The sequence below is a fragment of the Prenolepis imparis genome, unplaced genomic scaffold (assembly GCF_030444845.1).
Source record: "Prenolepis imparis isolate NDT839.2.m4 unplaced genomic scaffold, iyPreImpa1.0 SCAF_11, whole genome shotgun sequence".
Taxonomy (NCBI): Eukaryota; Metazoa; Arthropoda; class Insecta; order Hymenoptera; family Formicidae; genus Prenolepis; species Prenolepis imparis.
The window spans coordinates 10,614,376-10,639,687 of NW_028141169.1; the positions used below are offsets into that span (position 1 = coordinate 10,614,376).

Here is a 25,312-nt window from a genome sequence, read left to right on the forward strand (position 1 = left end):
ACCTAGAGCGCTGGAATCTCATCGCTTAAATTAAGTTATTTAACGCCGCAATATCGCGCGGACTAGTTATTCCGCAGTTGTACATTCGACGATAATGAATAAATGTACAAATTAGAGTATATCAGATTCCCTCCCGAGTTTTATTAAATAGTAGAAATAATTGCCAATAAAATTATAGCGAATGTTTTCTGTAAAGATTACCTTTATCGTAAAGATTATCCAAAATTTAAATAAAAATTGATTCAAGACTCACCGATACGATGCGCAGCAGTGTAGTTGTAAACTGTAAAATATAAATACATAGAAATTAGATATAATAGCATAACATAAAAAATAATAATAAAATAAATAATAATTAAATTATTTACCATATAGTTGCTCTGCCGTTGCCTGATGCCACCTCTGGCCTCCTTCCTTCCTCTCTTTTTCCTCCGTTCCTCCTTGTTTCCTCTTATGGCACACGCGAAATTCACTCTCGAAAACGTTAGTTTATTACAATCGCGCACGTACTAATCACGAGAATATTACGATCGCGCGACACTTTGTACGGCACTCCCGATGTTGTATTCGCGTTACTTTTTTCGTTCGCGACGCGCGGCGACGCGGGTATTAGCTATAACATTTTCGACGCGTTTCGGTAAAACGCGAGAATCGCGAGAGCTTATACGCGCGCGAAACCGAAGCTCCATTTTCGCGTCGCCGCTTTTTCCGAGGCCCACTTATCAAAGGGCCTTACAGCATGGTTGCTTCGCCGGTGCCCGATGTCTCCTCGGGTCTCCTCTTCCTCCTCCCCTTTTGTTCGTACCGATAGCGTCTTTTTGGCATTTACGCAGCACACGTTCGCGAAAATACGATCACGCGCGTGCATTAATCAGCAAAATAAAATAATCGCACGACATTTTGAACGACACTCCCGACTCCCGACCGTTAACCTACGCGACTCTATACGGCACTTGCAATTTTAATCGCGCGATACTTTGTGCGAAACTCTCGATATTAATCGTACGTGACTTTTCATTCGGCACTCCCGCTTTTAATTGTACGCATATTTTATGCGCTTTTGTTAATTATATGCGACGTATATTTGAAAGAAAGCACGCGACAATTAGAATTATACGAAGCTACGAACCGCGCGACGCGACGTACGTGGAATGTCGCCGCAGTGCTGCCAACCGACAAAATACGCGAGAGGTCGCCGCAGTGAGGCCACCTGTCAAAATAATTATAGAGATTATAGTCTTTCGCGATTAATCGAATAAATTATATAAATTATATATGAATTATATTTCGTCGAATAAATTAGATCTAAATATATATAAAATATGATAAAATATAATTTTCGTATAAAAAGTTGTGTTTTATTACGAGAAAAAAAAATTTTATTATAATTTATTTATTAAAAATTATTAAAAGTTATGAAAAATAAAATATCCAATATATAATATCCATCCTCTGCATTACATTATACATTTATGTAAAATGAATCATTATCGCGGAGATAAACGTAATTATTATAATTTTGCAAGTAATGAATAATGATCGAAATAAGTTATAATCTATTTACAAGGTTATGCCGCCTCGCGGGGCCTCCTCTTTTGTTTGTACTTGTAGCATCTTTTTGGCACTTGCATAGCACACGTTCGCGAAAATACGATCACGCGCGCGCATTAATCAGCAAAATAAAATAATCGCACGACAATTTGGACGATATTCCCGACGTTAACCTACGCGACTCTATACGGCACTTGCGATTTTAATCGCGCGATACCTTGTGCGAAACTCCCGACATTAATCGTACATGACTCTTGATACGGCACTCCCGCTTTTAATCGTACGCATATTTGATGCGCTTTTGTTAATTATATCCGACGTATATTTGAAAGAAAGCACGCGACAATTAGAAATTATACGAAGCTACGAACCGCGCGACGCGACGTACGTGGAATGTCGCCGCAGTGCTGCCAACCGACAAAATACGCGAGAGGTCGCCGCAGTGAGGCCACCTGTCAAAATAATTATAGAGATTATAGTCTTTCGCGATTAATCGAATAAATTATATAAATTATATTTTGTCAAATAAATTAGATCTAAATATATATAAAATATGATAAAATATAATTTTCGTATAAAAAGTTGTGTTTTATTACGAGAAAAAAAAATTTTATTATAATTTATTTATTAAAAATTATTAAAAGTTATGAAAAATAAAATATCCAATATATAATATCCATCCTCTGCATTACATTATACATTTATGTAAAATGAATCATTATCGCGGAGATAAACGTAATTATTATAATTTTGCAAGTAATGAATAATGATCGAAATAAGTTATAATCTATTTACAAGGTTATGCCGCCTCGCGGGGCCTCCTCTTTTGTTTGTACTTGTAGCATCTTTTTGGCACTTGCATAGCACACGTTCGCGAAAATACGATCACGCGCGCGCATTAATCAGCAAAATAAAATAATCGCACGACAATTTGGACGATATTCCCGACATTAACCTACGCGACTCTATACGGCACTTCCGATTTTAATCGCGCGATGCTTTGTGCGTAACTCCCGACATTAATCGTACATGACTCTTGATACGGCACTCCCGCTTTTAATCGTACGCATATTTGATGCGCTTTTGTTAATTATATCCGACGCATATTTGAGAGAACAGCACGCGACAATTAGAATTAAACGAAGCTACGATCCGCGCGGCGCGACCACGAAATTTACGCGGGAATGCGAGATGTCGCTGCAGTGATGCCAACCGACAAAATACGCGCGAAGTAGCCGCAATTATGCCAACTGTTATAAAGTACGCGGAAAGTCGCCGCAGTGAGGCCACCTATCAAATAATTATAGAGATTATAGTCTTTCGCGATTAATCGAATAAATTATATAAATTATATTTTGTCAAATAAATTAGATCTAAATATATATAAAATATGATAAAATATAATTTTCGTATAAAAAGTTGTTTTATTATGAGAAAAAAAATTTTATTATAATTTATTTATTAAAAATTATTAAAAGTTATGAAAAGTAAAATATCCAATATATAATATTCATCCTCTGCATTACATTATACATTTATGTAAAATGAATCATTATCGCGGAGATAAACGTAATTATTATAATTTTGCAAGTAATGAATAATGATCGAAATAAAGTTATAATCTATTTACAAGGTTATGCCGCCGTTGTCCGATGCCTCTCTGGACCTCCTCTTTTGTTCGTACTTATAGCATAGCACACGTTCGCGAAAATACGATCGCATTAATCAGCGAAATAAAATAATCGTACGACAATTTGGACGATATTCCCGACGTTAACCTACGCGACTCTATACGGCACTTGCGATTTTAATCGCGCGATACTTTGTGCGAAACTCCCGACATTAATCGTACGTGACTCTTGATACGGCACTCCCGCTTTTAATCGCTTTTGTTGATTATATGCGACGTGTATTTGAAAGAACAGCACGCGACAATTATAATTAAACGAAGCTACGAAGATCCGTGCGGCGCGACCACGAAATTTACGCGGGAATGCGAGATGTCGCCGCAGTGATGCCAACTGTCTAATTAGAAAATCTCACGATCAGTCTTTCGCGATTAATCGATCATTGAAAAGATCGATTAACATAGAGCGCTTTACTCGACATAACAAGTGCGCTTCGAATAGTATTTTGAATCAATCAGACTAAATTACTAAATTAGCATTACTAAATTATATTTCATATGTTTTATATTGAACTATTCCCTATTTCCTGTTCCTGTTTTCTGTTGTCCCGATTAAAAAAAAAACTAGGAAAATATTTCTTTCTTCTGATTGGTCGATCAAAATAATGTGTTCGAAGTACTTTTGTCACGTCGAGTAAAGCCCTCTATATTAATCGATCTTTTCAATGATCGATTAATCGCGAAAGACTGAGAATTTCTGATTAGACGGTTGGCATCACTGCGGCGACATCTCGCATTCCCGCGTAAATTTCGTGGTCGCGCCGCGCAAATCGTAGCTTCGTTAAATTATAATTGTCGCGTGTTGTTCTCTCAAATATGCGTCGTATATAATTAACAAAAGCGCATCAAATATGCGTACGATTAAAAGCGGGAGTGCCGTATGAAGAGTCACGTACGATTAATGTCGGGAGTTACGCACAAAGCATCGCGCGATTAAAATCGGAAGTGTCGTATAGAGTCGCGTAGGTTAACGTCGGGAATATCGTCCAAATTGTCGTGCGATTATTTTATTTTGCTGATTAATGCGCGCGCGTGATCGTAGCTACGTAATTTAATTATAATTGTCGCGTGCTGTTCTTTCAAATATGTGTCGCATATATTTAATAAAAGCGCATAAAATATACGTACGATTAAAAGCGGGAGTGCCAAAGTATGAAAATAAGTTATGTACGATTAATGTCGCAATTTTAATTTACAGGTTCGTATTTTATGAATAAAAATATACAATATTGTTAGTTTTAACAAAATTGGAGAAGACGGAGCTCTCCTTTTGTATTATTAAAAATAATATAAATTTTAGAGATGTAATATTTACTGATAAAATCCATAAAATTTTTTTAGATTAAGTTCCGTGAAAGATTTATAGAGACTTCACGGAAAAGTCCTATCTTGAAAGCACCATGTAACATTATTCCTCGGGCTTTTTGTTGCCAGGGTAAGAGCCGGCAAGGGCAATAGCGCGATTACCGCATTTGCGCAATACGTCTGCTGCATTTCGTAATCCAGACGAGCGAGAAGTGCTCCGACGAATACAGAAAACGTATCCACGAGTGACCTGTGCGCGAAAGGCGAGGAACATTGCTCTTCGGCTGGCTTTTTAATGCCTATCTGCATCCGTAAACCATTACGTAAGTATTCGGAAACGGAATTCGTGGCTCGAAAGGAGATATGACGAAAATCGAACATGGCAATAATGATGAATCATTCTTACTAAAATTACTCATCACTTTGTCTCGCGTATAATTATATATGCTTTTTGTTAAAAGTTATTTTTGCATCACTTCTCAGTTAAAAATTGATTGTTACTAAGCTTATTGAATATATCTTATTGAAAATTATGTTATTATGTATTAGTCTCTCAGAATCACTGCTTTCCAAATTGTCATAAAATGTTCATTGATTTATTTCTATTTGCATAGATAGTAGTTTATCGATAAATAATTACATAGCACACACAGATACGCAACATATATATAAAAAATAATTTCACTGTTGCGCATCATATCGTGTGATAAATTATTTTTTATTTTACAATCTCGAATTAATAAATTTTTGAGCCATATCATAAGACATAAGATCTTAGCATATTTATTATATACGGGCACATGTTGTCCTCTCTACATGCAGACCTGCTTAATATATGTATATTGGGGAATTAACTTTTTCAAAGATGCTTCAAGCTTCAACGATGTAACGTATACGTCATCGTTCTCGAGAGAAGCGCAAACTCATGCGCATCTCATTATCGCGTCCACCAAAAATTATCGAGGCACGATTATCCCTTCTTTTCCTTCCCTCCCGCCTTTTCCCGTTCGGCGCGACAAAAGAAATTACGTTCGAGTTAAAGTGGATGCACCGAGCCCACCCGGCGTGATCGAAAGTCATCCAGTCGTCGGGGTATTCTGGCTGGCGGCCAGCTGACTTTGCAAGAACGCATCGACCGGTGCGTATACACCCACACACACGAAAAAGCGAGATGCCTACCTACCTACCACACGTGCAACGACCCCATGAACTTGAACTTGCGCCGGTCGTGCCCCGGGTCTCGGCGCGGCCGGTCTTACAGCTCGACTCGAATTGTTCGCCGAAACGCATCGTTAAACCGCGCGAAAAGAAAACGGCTCGACCTGCTTCCTCCGTGAGGAAGAGCCACGCGGCATGCAAATACGTGTAGAAGAGAAGCGCGTTCGCGGAATGGTACAAATGTTAATCGCTACCAGGAAATAGCGAGCGGGAAATAGGGCGGGGTAAAGGGAGAGGGATAACTCCTCTCTTGACGCGCGATGTGGCCTGCAGCAGAAGCAACATGTGCATTTTCCTCGCGCGCGTGTCAAGATCTAATGCGTACTTATTCAGACTTACCATCTTGTCTCTCTCTGCCTCTTCTAAACTTCGAGCCGGCTAGATTTCAGATGCACCGAGCGAGTGCGCGGGCGAATCTTTATGGCGGCGGGGGCCTCTTCTCTTCCCTCTGCTCTCGCCCGCCGGTTTTATACTCCCGTCAGACAAGTGCGGGCTCTCTCGTGAATGCGATTACGTGCTTCTCGCATAAACGCGATGTCCAGGTTCATCCGTGGCTGCCGACGCGACCGGTAGCGTCGCCAAATTATGCCGACGTTCGTCGACGTCCGACGACGACGAGATCGCTTTAAATTCCATGCTGAAAGAGTCAGCACGAACATTCCTTTCCGATGTCGATAAGACTCGATATACAATAATAGTCCTTCCCGCGGAGAATGCAAGGCGACAATTCCTGTCGAAGAGATGAGAGAAGAAAGACGATAACTGAAATGTCAAATTCCAACCACGATCAGATTAAAGCGCGATCAGCTGATCGCGCTTTAATCTGATTTCCCATTTCTATTTTAAATTTTTCAAGCATTTACGAATATATAATGATATCCGCATCGTGTGAATTCTTTCATGAAAGCAGCTAAATAATACAATTTTTTATCATATATTAATATTAAATATTGTTTCAATTAAATTATTTCAAATTTTTATTTTATTTTCATTTTTAATTTCTTATTAATCGAGAAATTTATACCTTAGAAATTAAAAATTTGCATCTCATTTCTCGTAAACTTTTGCGCTGAAAAATCTATAAATCTATGAATTTAATAGAATCTACATACAATCGAAAAAAATATCCGGTGATTCTGAAGAATTGGCATTGCAGCTCTTTATTGCAAGATCTCTTTAATGCCTCTTACCTCTGATATCCACAATACGAAACGGCATATCCTAGTGCATCGGCCCAGCCAGAGGAGGAGATAACTCGGTATGCAGGTCACCCGTTCGCGCCAAGTGCGCGTATCGTGAAAGATGCATTGTCCGATCAGATAACGGGCCGAGAATTTACATTATCTCGTGGCCGCTATCGCATAACTCTCGCCTTGCATTGCTCTCTGTCTCGTTCACGTACCCTTTTAATCGGTTGTGTTCACACAACTCGATCGAACTTATAACAAATTCGAAAGTTATATTTCTGAAAAATTATATATATTTATATATAATTTATATAACAAAAATTGTGTAGCTATAAATGTCAGAGAGATTAGAAAGAGAAAGAATACCATTTATTAATTCTGAATTTATCCAAATTAAGGAAGCAAAATCGGAAAGAAATATTTAAATATATCTGTAACAATATACATATTATATTATAAATAATATACATATTATAATTAAAGAAGCGAAATCGGAAAGAAATATTTAAATATATCTGTAACAACATACATATTATATTATAAATAATATACACATTATATATAAAAGTGCATACATAAAATAGAAAAATTACAAATAGAACATCATAAAAATAAAATAAACTTTAATCATTTTTATATACGTTATGTCGTAAAAATAATCATGATGCAAAGTGTTAAGTGGTTCGCAATCATCTCCCTATGTGCACGTGTGTCTCCCGATAAGCTGTTACATCGCATTATGTATACTCTCGAAGTACAGCGGCTATAAGAATAAAACGTAAGTACTTATCCTCGCGACAGGCGATTGCCTTTCTCAGAATTAGATAAGTCCCTTTATTGGTGATCAGATCATTGCTGCTGCTGCTGCAGGAGCAGCAGCAGCGATGGCAGCGGCAGCAAGTTCAAGGTTGACCGGGTAAAAATAGCTGGATCTTGCCGGACTCTCGCTCGACGAAGAACGTGCTGCTTCTCTCGTTGCATCTGTTGACTGTACTCAACCGGAAATGTACTGTCCACGCCACTCTGATCGCCAAGACATCTCGAATCTCTCTCGCCCCGCCGAATAATTCTCTTAACTTTTTTACAGCATAGATTTCAAGGGCAATCATTTAAAACGCAATATTTTATTTTGTGCACGCACATACTAATTATTTCATATTTTTATTTAAAAATCGTTACTTGTATTCAACTTTTAATTTATTCACGAACTATCTCTTTTCCCGTCGATTCTTTAGTTTACTGAAAAGATTCAGACTTAAAAGATATCATAAAAATTAAATTATATTTTCCAAGACAAATTAATGCGCCAATTAATACTCTAGGCCCCGAGAAATATATATAATTCCCCAGATAAAATCTGACAGAAACGACCGTTAGCCTAACAGTTAAAGGAAAATCGCGATCCAAAATCGTTTGTGGATGATTAGAGACATAAAGCACGACTCGTGCGCGCTTTGGATGGTTAATCGTGATGAATATTGGAATTTGTCGATTGTGACAAGAAGCACGTGTGTACACGAGTGCCTTAACGGTGCTCGTGGTCGTCGGTTTTCGCGAAAAATATACTTACATCTCTCTAATGAAAAAGAATCGAGATGACTTGGACGACCTTTGCGGATCTAGAGAAATAATGTCTGTGGATTTTTGCGGGGATATAACGAGGTCGAGGTCAACACAACTAGGATTGCATTTTGCGCAAGGTATATCTATATCTAAAAAATGTCATGTTTAGAAAAATACAATACATCATAAATATAAAATAAATCGCCAGATTATTGCATTTACCATCATTCTGCGTCCACCGGAACCCTGTTAATTTCAATGATTAATTTCCTAAAAAAAAATTCTGTGGAATGGATTTTGGTCATAGGTCGAGGCACACCTCGCTCGTAATAAACAATAGAGAGAATAATATTGTATACTAAATATCGTATAATTGTTGAATAAAGTACATAACGTAATAACGCTAGTCTCAACGTTTTATTGAATATTCAAAGTGGTAACACTATTAGTAGCGACATTTCTTATGTGTAATAAACGATTAATCTAAAACTTCTGCTTTTTCGTAGCATCATCCCCATAGTTTTCGTCATCTCCCTTCATTATCGCTGTATCGCGTTTTTATCGGCAAATATCTTTTCCTGAGACGAAATACAAACGAATCGCGTTCTTTTGCTTCGTCACATAATAATGCAAGTACATAGATTTATTAGAAATATTGCGAGAATCTAGCGTAAAATCGTGGTGACGAATGGGAGTGTATCTCTGTATATATATATGTGTGTAATTATATATAATAATACGCGTGTATACACGTTTAATTATACATAATTATACATATATACCTATATACAATATAGATATAGGTATATTTTACGGTGTTTGGAGTCATCTCGGAAGCGGAAAGCGTCAAGAAAAAAAAAAGAAAAAAAACTTTTCACCGCAAAACTTTACTCGCGTCCACGTCCGAGATAAATCCGCCTCTAAAAATCACGACGTGTCTATCTTTACGTCACAATTGTCTACCTATAGTCAGGCGTTTGTCAACCTCTCTTTCTCTTGCTCTCTCTCTCTCTCCCTCTCTCTCTCTCTCTCTCTCTTTCTCTCTCTCTTTCTCTCATGTACTCTGGGTGAATTCGATCGCGCAAGCCGATCGGAGGAGCGACATATGTAATTTCAAGGTTGAAAGACCGGAGTGTGAATCGGGTGGAGAACTTTACATCGAAACAGCGAAAATGGATCGTGATTACTCGGGAAGGGACGGATAGAGTCTTATCGAGGTGGCTTAATCGCGAAATTGAGTGTCTATTGCACTGCTACGTCTATTGCAGAAGAGAGCTATTGCGATGATATAGAGTAAACGCTATATGATATGCCCGGAGTACACAATTGCAAACTATACCCTGATTGTTATCTCAACAATATCATAAATATCGGACGTGATCGATAAACACTTTCTTCGATAGCCGAAAAGGCCGTCTCTGACGACATCAAAATTCTCGTTCGACAATCAATATTAACACATTTTTTATTTTTTTAATAACACGTATATAAGAATCTTTTTATCTCAATGTAAAATAATTTTTCATAAAATTAAATATTTTTTAAAACAAATTTTGTAAGATTTAAACTCTGGATCATTCATTTCAAGACCCATCTGACTTGAATTTTGACAACGTGTTCTCTCCGTGTTGATTGATCGGTCTAAGGAAAAAAAAGTGTTTCTCGATCATTTTTCTGCGAACTCACGATTGCATAATGAACTCGCGCAATCGATTTCGCCTGCTCATCCATATCCCATCTCAAACACATCTGTACTCCCTCTCTTTCGTACGAATTAATTATATCGGCCACTTATGGCGACCGAGCGCGCGCATTAAAAAGGCTACGAAAGGCTATACTTAAAAATTAGTGAAACACAATGAGACAAGTGTACATCGTTGGTGCTTCGAACGGGCTTTGTCAAAATCGTCCATCGATATTGGCACTCGACCGATCTCGCCGTGGAAGAGAAGAGTTCGCATAAAAAATTGAGCTAAAAACGACGACGAGGGGGAAGGAGAAGGCAGGGAAAGGAGAAAGGTGACAGGGAAAGAAAAGGAAAAAAAAAGACGCCAAAGCAAATGAAACACGCCGAAGGACGAGAGATACGAATAGACTTCGCATACGGAGAAGAGAGAGCTCGCGTTTCTCTCTTTATTCCGAACGTACCGATCCTGAATCCTATGTAAAGTATCGTCGAACGCTACTTCACCCGTCTTCTTACCGCGTCTTTCTTACATTGAGAAGTCCGTACATACTTAAATCTCTCGCGACGCGTCTCATTTAAATGGTGAATTTGCACCACGAATTCGAGCATCTTCCTCGACATAGAACGACAAATTAAATCCATAAGTAGTAGCGGTAGAGTCCGTACGTACGAACACACAACAACGTTGTTTCTTCGGGAGAAAAGGAACAAATTTTTCTCACGACGGGGAGATCAAAATGTGTGTATAGAGATATATATTTTAATATCTCCCTTCTTATATACGCGCCCTTATAAAATACCGCTCGACAGACATCCCTCGACACTATATACTCGCGATGAGGATTTTCTTCTGCCCGAACGGCGCGGCCTCTCGAGCGGAACATCGCGGTGTAACGAAATGATTCTGCCCGGGCTGTGCCGGTGGGTGGGCTCTTCTTCTTCTACTTATCGATTCGATTTAATTCGCAGGAATTTCGACGCGACGCCAACATTTATCGCGGATACGGTTTTCAATATGTCGAAATTTTGTTTTCTCTTTCCTTTTCGTTGACTGTCCGTCTCCGTTAATCTAATTGTCATTCTCTCTCTCTTTCGCTCTCTTTCTCTCGCTCTTTTTTTCTCACGCACACATTTTAATATGCTACGGAGCATTAAGTAACTATTTCATCTCTGTTGAAAAATAGTGTACATCGTGTTCGCTAGTCTCGGTCCCGCAGTTCCTTGCTGATAGAGCACGCGCATGTCTCGACCACTGTGCGCTTCCGAAAGCTTTTCTCTCCCGAAAGATATGCTCGTGCTACATATTCGACAAAATCGAGGGAAATATTAAAAACATTACGCGGATCGCGATTTGCAAAAATTTACCGTAGAGTAAAGTGAACTCTTGGCGTTTCTCTGTATTCCGTTCTCGACGTTGTAAAAACAGTCAATGCGAGTCTTATTTCGCGCTTATTATCCGTAATTTCCTGATTTCATGATCGTGTCCAAAATAGGCATAGCTAACTCGATGGTAAAAATATCAATCAAACAGTTTCCGACACGGAATGTTTGTAATCGTGTTATACTTGCAGGATACATTTACTCTCTGCTCATCGATAAAGTATTTTTAATTATTATTATGAAGAACACACTGTATGTGTATGGTTGTACAATGGCGCGTGTCATATTTTCCTACTTGGAATAATCATCCGCCGTCGTCTTCTTGCGTTAAAGTCTTAAATCGGTGAATCGTAAATGTTAATGTTAAACTACGCAAGTGAATACTTGCGGACAATGAGAAAAGGTGGATATCTTTTGCACGTGTATATTCGTTAAAAACGATATGAAGAAAGAAGTCATTCTCGAAAATCGACGTCTAATTAACGCGCAAAATATATGCTTTCAACAAAAAAGCGAAATTTTTTTTGAAATTATTTAATATTTACATATTAATTCATATTTTTAAAAATAAAATTTTAATTTTAAATTATAATATCAATATTATTTAAAAATATCGATATATATAATAAAATTGGATCTAATTCTTTTACGAAGATACGCTTTTTTGAATCGCATATTTTTGCTAAAATTGACAAAGTTGATTTTCGAAGATAAGCGTCTTTCTCAATCGTTTCTAATGTAATTACACAATTAACGATCAAGTTGGATCGATTATTAATCTTGGCGATATCTTCAATGGTCATATTGCAATCATTCGTTGAAAATAAACCTAACAATTCACCTTAGCAATTCATGATGGCTTAAAGGTAATGATGTTAATGACTCTTTAACGTGGAAAAAAATGGAGAGAATTCCCTCGTGGAAAATGTCACGCGGGACGATAAAAGACGCGTTTTGCGATCGTCTCACATATGTGCACATATATGATATAAAAACATTTAATAACGTCTCGATGAACAAAGTGACTAAAAACCGGCGAACAAAATTATACAAAATGATTATAGCCGCCAATAGGCGATAGGATAAAAAAAAAAACAATCTACAAAGTCAGTGACAACCTTAAAATAATTTTTTTTATACCGTTTCTCTCGACTTTTTTCTCGAAACGTCCAACATCCTCCGTCAATTATCTTTCGGTCTGTCTGTCGCCATCCGTACACTCAACGCATTCTTTCAGATCACTCGTTACACGAGTCATATCCTCGTGCGAAAAGGCTCTCTTCGGGATTTTTACGTCTACACGTTTCTAGATATACGGAACAATTAAAGAATAGGAAATGTCACGCTCGAGAGAAGCCTTCGAATGGCTCGCGTTTCCGGTAAACGAAACGACAAGCCATCTTCTTTTTTCCCACCCGATAGTACCGTATTTCATTCAATGCAATTTTACACAACCGCGCGCTTTGCCTTTTTGCCTCTCCCCCCTAGATTTTGCTCTCATTCGCATCGCGCTTTGTGGTTTCTCTTCATGGTGGGATACAAAAAAATTTAAGAAAAAGAATATCATAAAAATAATCTAAATACCTTGTTTAGGACGAACTTACGCGATGACAACTGTTGTGCGCGCACAGTTGACGGTCGATCGGACACGAAGCAGATCTGCGATGAAGATAGAGCAATGAATTGCTCGTCAACGATGACGAGCGTCCCTCTTTTTCTTCTTCTACTGCTTCTTCTTCTTCTCCTACTTGTCTTTGCACTTCTCCTCGTTACGTTTGGTCGAGCTCGCGCGATAGGAACACGGAAGATTTCTTGTCAAGTGAGGATTGGAATTGGTCGCGATCACTTAATGTAGTTTCAACCTAATACAGCCCATTGCATGAAGTCGGGCACCTCTCTCACGGGTACGTCCCTGGCCAGAGCCTTCACCCTGAGGTTCCGATCTTCCGTGAGAAGAACTACCTCCCGTCTTAAACGTCGCGGCTGTCCTTCCTCTGTTGGAGCAAAAGGTTCGGGATTCCCCGAAATTTTTTTATTGAATTTGTGCGCGATCCTCTTTTCTCGGTACTCTTTTTGATCAATTTAAACTAAGCGAAATATTGCCTCTAAATCTCTTTTGATAAATTTGGAAAGGGGATTATCTTCTTTGACAAATTTAGAGTCAACTGTGTATTATGTCTCGAAGAAAAGTATATCTTCGTAAAGTATATCTCTTGGAAAGATTTAAAATAGAATTGTAAATAATCATAGAAGCATTTCGCGAAGAGTGTCTGGCGTAATTAATTATCAAGTTAACCGAGAAAGATAATAAAATGGAGAAAGATATTTTTAGCTTGAAAATCTCTCTCTAGCTAAAGAAATATTCCTACCTGCGTTTGCCTGATCCTTGCTGGTGCTTCTGCACAGGCTGAGGCACGTAGTCAATATTCTGTCATCGTTGCGTGTCAGTCCATCCTGAAACAAGACGGTTCAAGTCCCGAATATATATCATTCCGATAAACTTGGTATATAATTACGTTCGCAATTTCAGTCGTGCACCCGAATTCGTCGCAGAGATTGTCATTCAAACTCGAGTCCCCAAACTGAGACATAATCATTGGCAAAAAGATAAATAGGCACGAAAGCTTCGATGCTGCGAAAAATGATCCGCACGTATCTGCACCTGCCGCGTGGGTGTTCTCGGATACTCGGCTCATTATCATAACATTCGCGCTTCAATGAGCACCGCGCCTTAATTCTCTTCGCTGCCATTGATCTGCGAAACGACTACTCTGTGTTGTATATAATAGCGTGTTAGAATCCCTATCATCAGCTGAACGTCAAAATCGTTTCGCTTTATCATGTCGCCTGTCATTACGAGCTGCAGGCGTTAGAGATATAAAGTCGCAATGAAAATATAAAACGACCTCTCGATAATTTGCATACTCAAATCAGTTGTTGGAGCGTATTTCGTATAATCGCCGGTGATAGTCAAATCATATTATTCTGCTCAACGGAATATAAAATGAATTGATATACGACAAATGAAGATATACACGAGATACTGAAGAATAATGTGCGACGATAAACTTCGACGAATTTTCTAAAGTCGTTCGCGAACAAAGAAAAGTATCAAAAAAATCTGACAAGGACACATCTCTCATCGTAAATCCTACTCCGGTCAATGATCGATGCAAGCTTGCCTTCTAAATATCCCCCGGAGAAGACAGTTCGAATACAGTTACTCAAGAGACCAAAAATGTAAGCGTATCGAATCGCCGACGTTCCCCCTTCTTCACTTACCTTGCGAACGTCCTCCTCCACCGTAAAAGTGCTGGATGTGAGAACGGTGCCTCTTGTGGTTAAGCACCGGATCGCCGGATTTCGGCTCCTCGCGAAGGCCAATGCTGCCTTGGCGCTCTCGGCGACTCGCACCACATGCTCGGGATTCAGAGCCGCCCTCGACGCTGGAGGACAATCTCTCGCATCGGCGCCCCTTGCCAGACCTTCGAGTTCATTTAGCACTGCAACAAAAGATATCGTTTCCGCTCGTTAAACACGCGGCGTCTTAAAATATCCTCGCAATGCGCGTCTCACGCGAGGATACCGGAAACAAGATTAATTCGTAGCTGAATCAATTATTTCGCAAGAAAATAAAGCGTGAGTTCTTGAGAAATTCATATCTGTAGAAGAGAAATACAAAAGAAAAATTATGACGAAAGATATTAATCTATCCTCATATAAAATACCTGTGTTCATTATGATTCGTGTAATAGTGCGACGTATTTTATTCGACTTTATATCATTTATACAATTTTCATATACTATTTTTCGAAACTTGTTGCATTTATAATTAATTTTTAACATTTTATTAAACACGAGAACATAAGAATGTCATGTTAAACAAAATTGATAAAATTTAGGATATCCTCTTTCATCATTTTATTTATAAAATTTTATCAATATCGCTCGTTCATCGATGACCGAAAAAAATCGCTATACTTTCTCTTTATAATCATATAAATATAATAATTCACCATTCAAGATGAATATTTATCTCCTCATAAATACGGATTCGTTATCGAAAGCGTTGAAGAAGAGACTATCTCTATGACTATCAATGTCGCACGTAATTTCTCACGGAATTGATCTCACTCCCGTGAACGAGATTTCGAAAAACGGGATGGCGACGTGTCGTTAAGGCAAAGGATCATCATCACACAGCTACGAGAGCTTCAAAAGCTCCTCTCCCAATCTCATCGACGACCATCGGGTATCGATATCGCCCACGTACCGATCATAGCTGAGATGCACCGTCGTCGACGTCGAGTCAATCGCGGGCGTTTCAAGCCGCATACATGCATTCATGAACCGTGAGAACCTAACTGTGAAACGCTCACCGTTGCCGGCCAGGTCGGAGAACCAGACGGGTCCGTGGTCGGCCGACTGGCCGACGAGGTCAAAGGGCAGCGAGCCGGCCGATTTTGCATTGAGGCACTTTCGTTTTTCGGCCTCGCACGAACGATAAAAATGAAAGGGAGAAACGCGCGGAGAACAGATAACAGGACGAAGATACTTCTTTTATTAAATATAATAGCAACTTCTTTCATTATTAATACGTTTGCGTAATGAAGATGAGCTATCATCAATTAACAAACCAACTTTATGTGATCCTTATGATAGAATTCTTATTACACGATTTTGACATGTAGCAGAATTCGAAAATCTGAAGCTTGAAATCAACGTCGAAAAAATGAATAAAAAGATAGATAGATAAAAGGATAAATTTAGAATTCTATCTCGCACTTTATTTGCCACATCATCCTCTAAATCCTTTATCTCTTCTGTACGAACAGACGCGTTTTTTTTAGCAGAGAAGATTATTGTGAATGCTGTGGGGGAACTTTTTCGACTCCATTCGCCACAGATTGGCGAATGGACGTGCGCGGGGGAAGCAATCTACGGAAAATGCAAATAGGAGATTCAGCAAACTTTCCCTGACTCAATAAATTAACCGAATGCCAGCCTTATCCTCCTTGCAGACCCCACGAGCGTACAGACAAGGGCGGTGGTGGATAAAGTTTACGAAACAGAGGGAGCGGAAATAGAAAGAATAACTGCAAAGCGGAGAGAATTCAAGGAAACGGTATTATTTATCGCCTAAACTTGCAGACATCGTTTATCATCGCGCGATAAATAAAATCATTCCCCTTCGCTGAGATATAGACGTATATAATAATTAATGCTTTTTGTGATGAGCGATATATAAATGTTCAACTAAAACTTTGCTGTAAAAAATAAATTTGTAGAAACCAATCTTAATTCTTCATTTAACAATATATTTTTTGCATATTTTTGCATTTTAATTTAATATTTTGCTTTTATCCTACAATTTTCTTTATGCTCACGCGATGTTCTTCGTAAAATCAGGTAGTCAGAAGACCTAACGAATATGATGAGCCATGACTAATCGATGATGGCGATAATAATGCTTACTTTTGCCATCGAAATCCACGAGGCGAAACGTTTGTCCTTGCCCTATCGCAACGGCCGCGACCTCGCCTAACAAAACGCTTCGGCATTCGAAGATCTTCCGTCAGGGTATCGACAAAGTAAAAAATCCATGTCAAAATAGGACGGGCAACAGTGACGTAAGCTTCCGCAAAATACCGCGTGCTCATTATTGGCGTCGTGAATCAATTTTGCTGAATCGACGATTGGATCAACGCTAATTGGCGATAGCGATGATGATTGATGGAACCTTTCCATTTTCAACGGCCTTGAACCTTGACACCAGCCTTGTCTCCGATCAAAGCAAGTGTGTGCCGCGCGTTTAACTTTCCCAATCTTTTCAAAAAATTTTCTCAAACTCAATATTAAAAAAAAAATCATTTTTTTACGTTGACAGCTAACACATAGTTTTTCAATTAATTAAAAAAAATTCAATCTCGATGAAAATTATTTGTACGATATATTATTTGAAAATCGCGTAGAGCGCGACTTCAAGAGAACGATAATTAATTAGTCCGCTTCTCCATTGCTAGATATTTCAATATCAGAGCTTCTTACTTTAAAATAGATTCGCGATACACGAAATAAACACATCAACGAGAGATTAGACTCTAGCAAGTAAGTAAGATGTACGAGCGAGGTAATAAATGCTCCGAATGTCTGTCCTGTCGTCATAGCCATAACTCCAGACGTGTTTACTGTAAAGCACCGTGAAAATGTCAACCGCGCCGTGGATAATTGTAAATTTATAGCCGATTGCGTTTCGTTGCGAGTAGCGAGTGCCTATAAACCGCGATATTGAAAAAAAGAAATAACCAGTCGCGTATACCCTATCATCATCGTTGTCGTCATAATCGTAGAACGATTGACAGAAACGAGCGTCCCTGTCTTCGTATCACCGCGTATCCCCGTAAAAGATACCCCAGTTGGAATGTGATTGATGTGACGCGCGATTTGTTCCATCGCTATGATTGCCGTCGCGTTGTATTTAATAAATTAATCCCGACCGAGAATTTAATTCTCCTCTACGAGAAAGAAATCTTTCTTTACTTTCAAGAAAGATTATTAGCCTCTCAAGAAATATATAATTTCAAGAAAATATCGTTCCAAGAAATATATAATAAACTAAATTCTTTTTCGAAAATTTTAATAAGAGGAATTCGTTAATTTACTAAATTATCATTTAGTAAATTAATTTCTACTGATTGATTTTAAATTATTGTACATATCTTTCGACAAGCATCTCATCGAGCTAATACGCGTTTTATTATTCCTCGTGATACGTGATGATAATATGATTATATCGCTATCTGAATTCAACGCCCCAAATAACGTTCATTAAAGCAAATAATAATTAATTTTAATAATGTAATAAATGCTATTTATGAATTTAAATTCGATTCCACAAAAATGTGACTAAAGATTGAGGACTATACTTGGACAATAGACATCGCATTAAAATTCTATCAATTCCAAAAATTGATAATTACATCCAGAAAAATATATACACGAATTTAGCTCCAAAATTTAAAAATTTGTATAAATTATATTTAGATCTCATTCATATACATAAATGCATCGCAGCTGCTATCTTTACCTAACGGAACGCAATATGTATGCGCTACAAAGTGCTCCAGATTTAACGGCTTCGATGAATCGGTGAATTGATTCGGGCCGGAATCCCGACGTGGGACCGTTAATAAAGAAGGTACTTTGACAGTGCGCGATCGGCAACACTCATAAGAAAGAAATTGCTCAACGCTAATTGGAGCGAAGGAATCAACGGCGACTCGCATTCCTCGCCGTCATCATCCTCCGCCGTCCAGGAGCTGACGCAAGCGCTTAGTATTGATGGCCGTGTCTCGGTCGGAGTTCGAACTCGCGAACAAAGCGAGACGGTAAAGCGCGACAACGACAAACGCGAGGGATAAATGGGACGGACAATCCATTCTCACGAGACGGGGGAAGCAGAGGGAGGAAAGTTCCGCGACAGGTAACGCGTAATGACGATGACCCAATGAACTATCCTCCGCTAGAGATCGGCGACTCCGACGACGGTGAACGTCGTGGACGGAGGCGAGTCGAGGTATGTTTGCGTAGCGACGATTGCTTTGACCCGAGGCGTGACCCCTTCCCCCCTGTCTGTCGTTTCTCTTTGGTGACAACTTATCCGGACGCAACCTTGACAAGGTGTGGCCTACCTGTCACTGTACAATTTATCAAATATTCCGTATACCGAGAGAAGTTTCTTTTTTTAAATCAAATAAATCCGCTTTTTCAAACTTTAGTTTTTGATAAAAATAATTGTTTTATAAAATATTTATTACTATTTATTAATTAAAATATATTCCATTTAAAAAAAAATTTTTTTTTCTAAATAAAAAGTACATTTTAATTAATATTTTGTATAATTAAATTTAAAAAATGTTTGGTTAAAAATTATATATTCTTTGAATTAAAATAAAATAAAATATAATAAAAACATTATTTCAAAAGAAAGTTTTGACTTTGACAACATTCAATAAGTATGATCTCATTGCACTTGTAGTCAGACAGTCTCGAAACAAAAGCTAGTGAGTCACTGAGCTAGCAACTGTAAGAAGCAGGGCACGTGTTTCGTGCATATTATTAAAATTCATAAATCTACTGTGCTTTGTGATTTTCATACAACGCCTACAGAAATGTCAAGATACATATCATGATAAGTATCAAGAAATATATAAGATTATAGTATACGATTGAATCTGTTCTGCTGAACGCATTCATTGTTTAATCGTTCCCATCCGTGTTTCATTTATCTTGAAGATAAGTATTCATATAAATATAATTAATGTAGCATTTTTCATGATAAAAAATATATTTATTTGATTTTAAAAAATCTTTCTCTCAGTGTAGCGGCCACGTTTTCAACCTGCGAGAGATTTTTACGAGAATTTTACGAGACGAACGGAACATCGGCGCGACGAGATAAATCCAAATTTACGATATTTGATGGATCGATTCTTCTTCATTTTTCTACGAGTCTAGAGAGACGTGAATTTGCTCGTTATTTATCGATGATTATTTCGCACGCGTAGTCTTTTCGTATGACATTTATTCCTCTTTTTGCTCCGAGATAACTAACGATCTTTGATTAAAAAAAAAAATGCTCGGTGAAGCCAGAGGTCAAACGACGCGTGTATCGATCTCTCGCCGTTTCTTTCTTCCACGCATTGATAGTACATTAAAATTTTATTTTCACTTACCCACGAGTGGCACCATGAGAGTGTAGATCGGCTGCGCGCCGGAAGTAGCCCTCACAATGGTCTGCAGTTGCGGCAAGTAGTCGATGAAGCAGTTCGTGTCTGGCACCAATTGCCTCGGTCTCACCTCGATCTCCACCGATACTGAGGATTTTTGCAAAATGGCCTTAAACAATTCAAAACATATACACATATATGTATTAGAATCATAAATAAATTTTAAAATTGTAACATTCTATTTTTATGATATAAGAAAACAAAATATTTTTGACAGAAATCAGCTGAGAGCTGTCAAAAATATTAATCGAATTTATAAAATATTAAAACATATTACTTAAAACATATTATTATTTTAATTTTTATAGCATATTTTTATTTTTAAATTTAACTAACAAATTAACTCTTTAATCAGCTGATTTCTGTCATAAAATATTAATAAAGTATTAATTTAATTTAATTTTAAAATAAAAATGTTATAAAAATTAAAATAATATGTTTTTAATAATATGTCATAATTCTTTAAACTCGATTAATATTTTTGACAGTTATTAGTTGATTTCTGTCAAAAAATATGAATCAAGTTTAAACAAACTTTATATAAAAATATTCTTTTTTATGTAAAACGACGAACTGTAATGAGGACTGTATCTAATGCTGTTTTGCGATGATCGATATCATTTACTCAAAACATAAGTTCGTACTTATTCGTTCATACTTATAAAATGCGAGGGCTCCATTTGATAATAAAAAGCTAATTTTTGGATATTCAGGCCGTTAACCGGCCCCATGTGGACATATATCTTCTTCATTAGAATAGTAAAGTATTCAGTACCTCTTATCTAAGTTCATTAACATATTCTCAGAGTGGTGTGATTTAAGGTGTTTACGCTGTCTACGATTTTCAAATGGAATAATGTATGCAAAAAAATAGCTACTGAATACATTATGACTAAACTGTAAATCTTCTTACTTTCTATTCTTTTTTTTTTCGATATTTTTCATATGATCGCTATCTAATCAGCAAATTGCTGGTTGAACAGACATTCAGAATGCAATTATGCATAACTTAAAATACGAAAAAGCAATATAAATTTTTAAAGAGACCAATTCGCATACATCAAATTATGTTAATTACTTTTAATCTATCTATATCGTTAAAGATCGCGAAATATATCGTCCCAAGAATTTGCAAAAAAATTCTAAATTTATATATTAAGTATTAAAAATATATATATATAATTAATAAATATAAATTATAAATAATTATTATATAAAATTATTATTTATATTTATATATTTTTACATATTTACATATATAAAATGTAGAAATTTTTTTTTAAATGTTTAGCTGTTAGGATCATATATATTATATATAATTTATTTTTTCGATAAATAAATTTCAAATAAATTAAGATACACTCTCGATCATAAATATTTTCTCAAGACTTGAAAGACTCGTGGAATAAAAATCTGCACTGATCGACGCGAATGTATGCGCAACGGTATCTCGAGAGAATTATTCCAATTCGAGAGTCTCCAAGATATGGCTCTCGCACTAATGTCCGTGCGATGGCACGTCGCACGAGTCGGCGAAAAGCATGCGAGGAATCTGAAGACGAGCCTAATTGCTCGTGGGAGTGCATGGGTGGAATGCAAAACTAGGAGATCGCGCACACGTGACTCCGTCTCAGGCGAAGCCACGTCAAACCGCACCACGCCGGTGTGCAAATGTCATACACGTGTCGACGGGACTTCTCGACCTCTATTCTCGTCCCTCCAGCATATTACTCGCAATTCGCATTCTGCAAAGGGGTAATAAATAGCCGGCAGACCACCCGTTCGCTTTTCGGCAAGACTTGACGCGAGTACAGATTTGAAATTAAATCGAATAATCGCTTTTTTCAACTGGCTTCTCGGCCTAAGGCTGATATTCTACAAATATATATAGTGAAATAAAACTAATTGTAAGTTTGTAAAATTATCGCGAGGAAATTTATTGATGTATAAATGTGAAAAATTTGATTTTAGATACGATTTTTTTCCGTGAGAATGCAATGTCGATTGTTTTTTGTTTCATAAATATAAATAATTTGTCATATAGTCTTTTGCTTCTTCAAAATTCTGAATGCTTTTTCTTCATTTTTGTGTCTTAATTAAAAATCGAATTTCAACAAATGCTAAAAAGTCTGAAAAAATTCCAAGCAAATCCATAATGATATAGAAACAATTATATGTTCTTTTTTTTTCCTTGACTAAATTAAATTTGAATTAAATACTCTTACTATAAAAAAAAATATTAAAAAATCGTATTTATTTTTATTTGATTTTATTCGAAAGATTCTCGAGTATCTCGCTATGAGGCACGTTCGCTTCGACTAGACTACGACTCGTTCGTGAATGAATGGGAACACCTGCTCGGAGATATTCAGGTGGGCACGGCACATGATCATAAACGTGTGCTCGAAATGTCCACTCTAGCTATAACGACAAGTGTTAAATTTAACTTTCGCGAACGATACTATATCGTCAAAAGCGAGATTAATGTACGCGACAATTTTTTATGCAATCTCTATTAAATTGCACTGTCGATCGAACAGCAATTTATTAATTGAGACATCTGCCAGTGTAAAACAATTATTATTCGTTGCATGCGATCTCTTTCGCGAGCCATAATTCACGGGCCCTGTTTCGTTGCATCATCACGAGATGAACGGTATTCGCTCGCGAGCATTCTTCTCCAATTCAACTCTTTCACTCTCGCGACGAGAGTCTCATTATGGCGTGCCGTGCGTGTGACAGCCGCATAAAAAAGCCCAGGAATTTACCCTCATTTAAAGTATTCGTGAATTCTTAAACGATGTGGCGTGTACCGTTGCGCACTCCTCCAACGTAACCGTTTCTCTATCTCTCTCTCTCTCTTTCTTTTTCCTTCTTCTTGTTCACGATTCTTGTCACTTCTTTTCCCCTCTGCCGATCCCAAGCTCGTTTCCTCGCACCTCGCACCACGCACCTCGGCCGAGAGAAGAGAGCCCGATCCGTTCGTGAGAACCCTCGTTGAATCACGCATCGCGGGGCCCCTACGCCCGCGCGCATATTAAGCGCACACGGGGCCTTCGCACGGTCGAGCGGGCCCGCGCCCCGTATAACAACGTTGTAAATGCGCAACACTCGCGGAAACGTACATGGTAACCATCGGAGACAGGTTCGTGATTCGCAGATTCGTCCGTCCGGCGAGGAACGTGCTCGTGCCGCGCTCGAATGCGGCATATAACGCTTTTCTGCGCGTATTATAGGAAGAAAAAGGACGAAATCGTTTTCCTCTCAAATGTTGTCAGCCGCATGGACCGACGATTGTAATCTCAGCGACTCAAGCCTCGTCCGACAATTTAGAATTTTTTTCCCGACACAAAGTACGGATAAGATGTAGGTAATATTTGTTATCTTAAAGTTGGATGTTATGTTATAATACATATATTGTATTTGGATGTAATATGTTGTCGGATCATCAAATTCATAATGCGTGAATTGATTTCGTCAAGAACCTTTGCCAGAAACTGAGAGTTTTGTAAGTAGGTTACGATAAAAAGAATCCATTTCTGTTCAGATAATGAATAAATAAAACGTACGAGAAGAGAGAGGACGAAATATCAGATTCGAATAAAAATCACACGTTTTCCAATCGATGAATAATAAATATATCATCGACCGGATAAATTCGTTCGAATCTACATCAACGTTCACGGTTCTAATTTAGCATCATTCAAATTTATGATACTTGAGACAAAAATCGAAATAACATCAAATTTATACTGTAGGGAATAAAATCGAGTTTGTTATAAGATTATAATTGCTATAAGTATAATAAATCAAAAAACTATGTATCAAAAGAATCCGTTATCATGAATAAATGTATCATGACACGTGAGAAGATAATATGAGCAGATAATAATAAATTATTTACAGCAATTATAATGACAAGCCGGTAATTTATGGTAATTGTTAACTGTAAACTGGTTATGGTAATAATTTTACATTTAATTCGTGCGTACATAAGAACACAGCGGAATAAGAAATCAACGTCAACGATTAAAGAGATAATTTTAGATAAAAATAATAAGAGCGCGAGTGAGGAGGAGAGAGTGTAACAGAAAATAAAATATCTCGGAAAGAAGAGAAATCCATGTTTTCCATAAGTTACGGAAGTTACTCCGCGTTGATAAACGAAGTCGTATCATTACGACTCGTATCATCGTACGCCCATTGGCAGTGTACAAGTTTCCCATAAATTAGGCGAATATCCAGCCTCCCCGGCCGCCAACGATCGGCGTGTATCTGTTGCGCCATAATCGTTACATCTGTTACATGGTAATCGTTATCGTTCCAATTATCCGCGGATTTAACCGATCGAGAGATAGAGAGAAAGAGAAACAGCGATTGAAAGAAAGAATACGCTGAATTGCACGCAGATGCAGATTACATTCGGTCTCGATCGATGTAATTTTCATATTGCATCATGGATTAAGCAGGTGCAATTGCGAAATCATATGACAAAACTGTCTATCTTTAAGTTTCTTCTTTTTTAACACTGTTAATAAAATCTAAATTTTTTCCCCATGTTTGTTACATTTTGATCGATGCTTTTTTGATTAAAAACAAGCTTCTTCTGAATTTTTATAATAATAAATATAAAATCAATTTTAATTGTTTGTAATTTTTGATAAAATTACAATTTCTTTAAAGTGAGTTATCATATCATAGTTTATTTAATAGAATCGAGAAAATGAAACCAGATCCAGTGGTTTCGAGAAAATTAACGAACAATTTTATGTTTCGAAAATTTTGACGCAATTTTTATATGTTCAACATTATTTAACATATTTAAACATATCCAAAAATTATTTTCTATAAAAATATGAACATGTTTGAGAAATTATTCATTATTTCTTAAATAAAAAGAATTAAAAAGAATTTCAAACTTAGAGAATTTTGAATAATTTAATTC

The 25,312-nt window shown here is 37.4% G+C and overlaps 1 protein-coding gene and 1 long non-coding RNA gene across 6 annotated transcripts in view; both read right to left on the reverse strand.

Moving 5' to 3' along the window:
• Positions 1-1,852: 1,852 nt before the first annotated feature.
• Positions 1,853-7,220, reverse strand: LOC145943051 (uncharacterized). Its single transcript, XR_014426467.1, has 3 exons — positions 6,952-7,220; positions 6,101-6,491; positions 1,853-2,003 (listed from the first exon to the last, which is right to left on the reverse strand). It is a non-coding gene; the product is annotated as an uncharacterized LOC145943051 (long non-coding RNA).
• A 1,489-nt stretch (positions 7,221-8,709) lies between these two features.
• Positions 8,710-25,312, reverse strand: part of LOC145943087 (telomerase-binding protein EST1A) — an 87,423-nt gene continuing 70,820 nt past the window's right edge. For 4 of the 5 annotated variants that reach the window (XM_083050417.1, XM_083050416.1, XM_083050419.1 and 1 more), the window contains exons 24-27: positions 20,314-20,476; positions 14,861-15,081; positions 13,948-14,032; positions 8,711-13,572 (exon numbers count right to left, since the gene is read on the reverse strand). In XM_083050417.1, coding sequence (XP_082906543.1) covers positions 13,436-13,572; positions 13,948-14,032; positions 14,861-15,081; positions 20,314-20,476 — 606 coding nt within the window. In that variant the 3' untranslated portion in view covers positions 8,711-13,435. Of the gene's footprint in view, positions 13,573-13,947; positions 14,033-14,860; positions 15,082-20,313; positions 20,477-25,312 lie in introns of all 5 variants that reach the window. The other variant, XM_083050418.1, reaches the window with a different exon arrangement.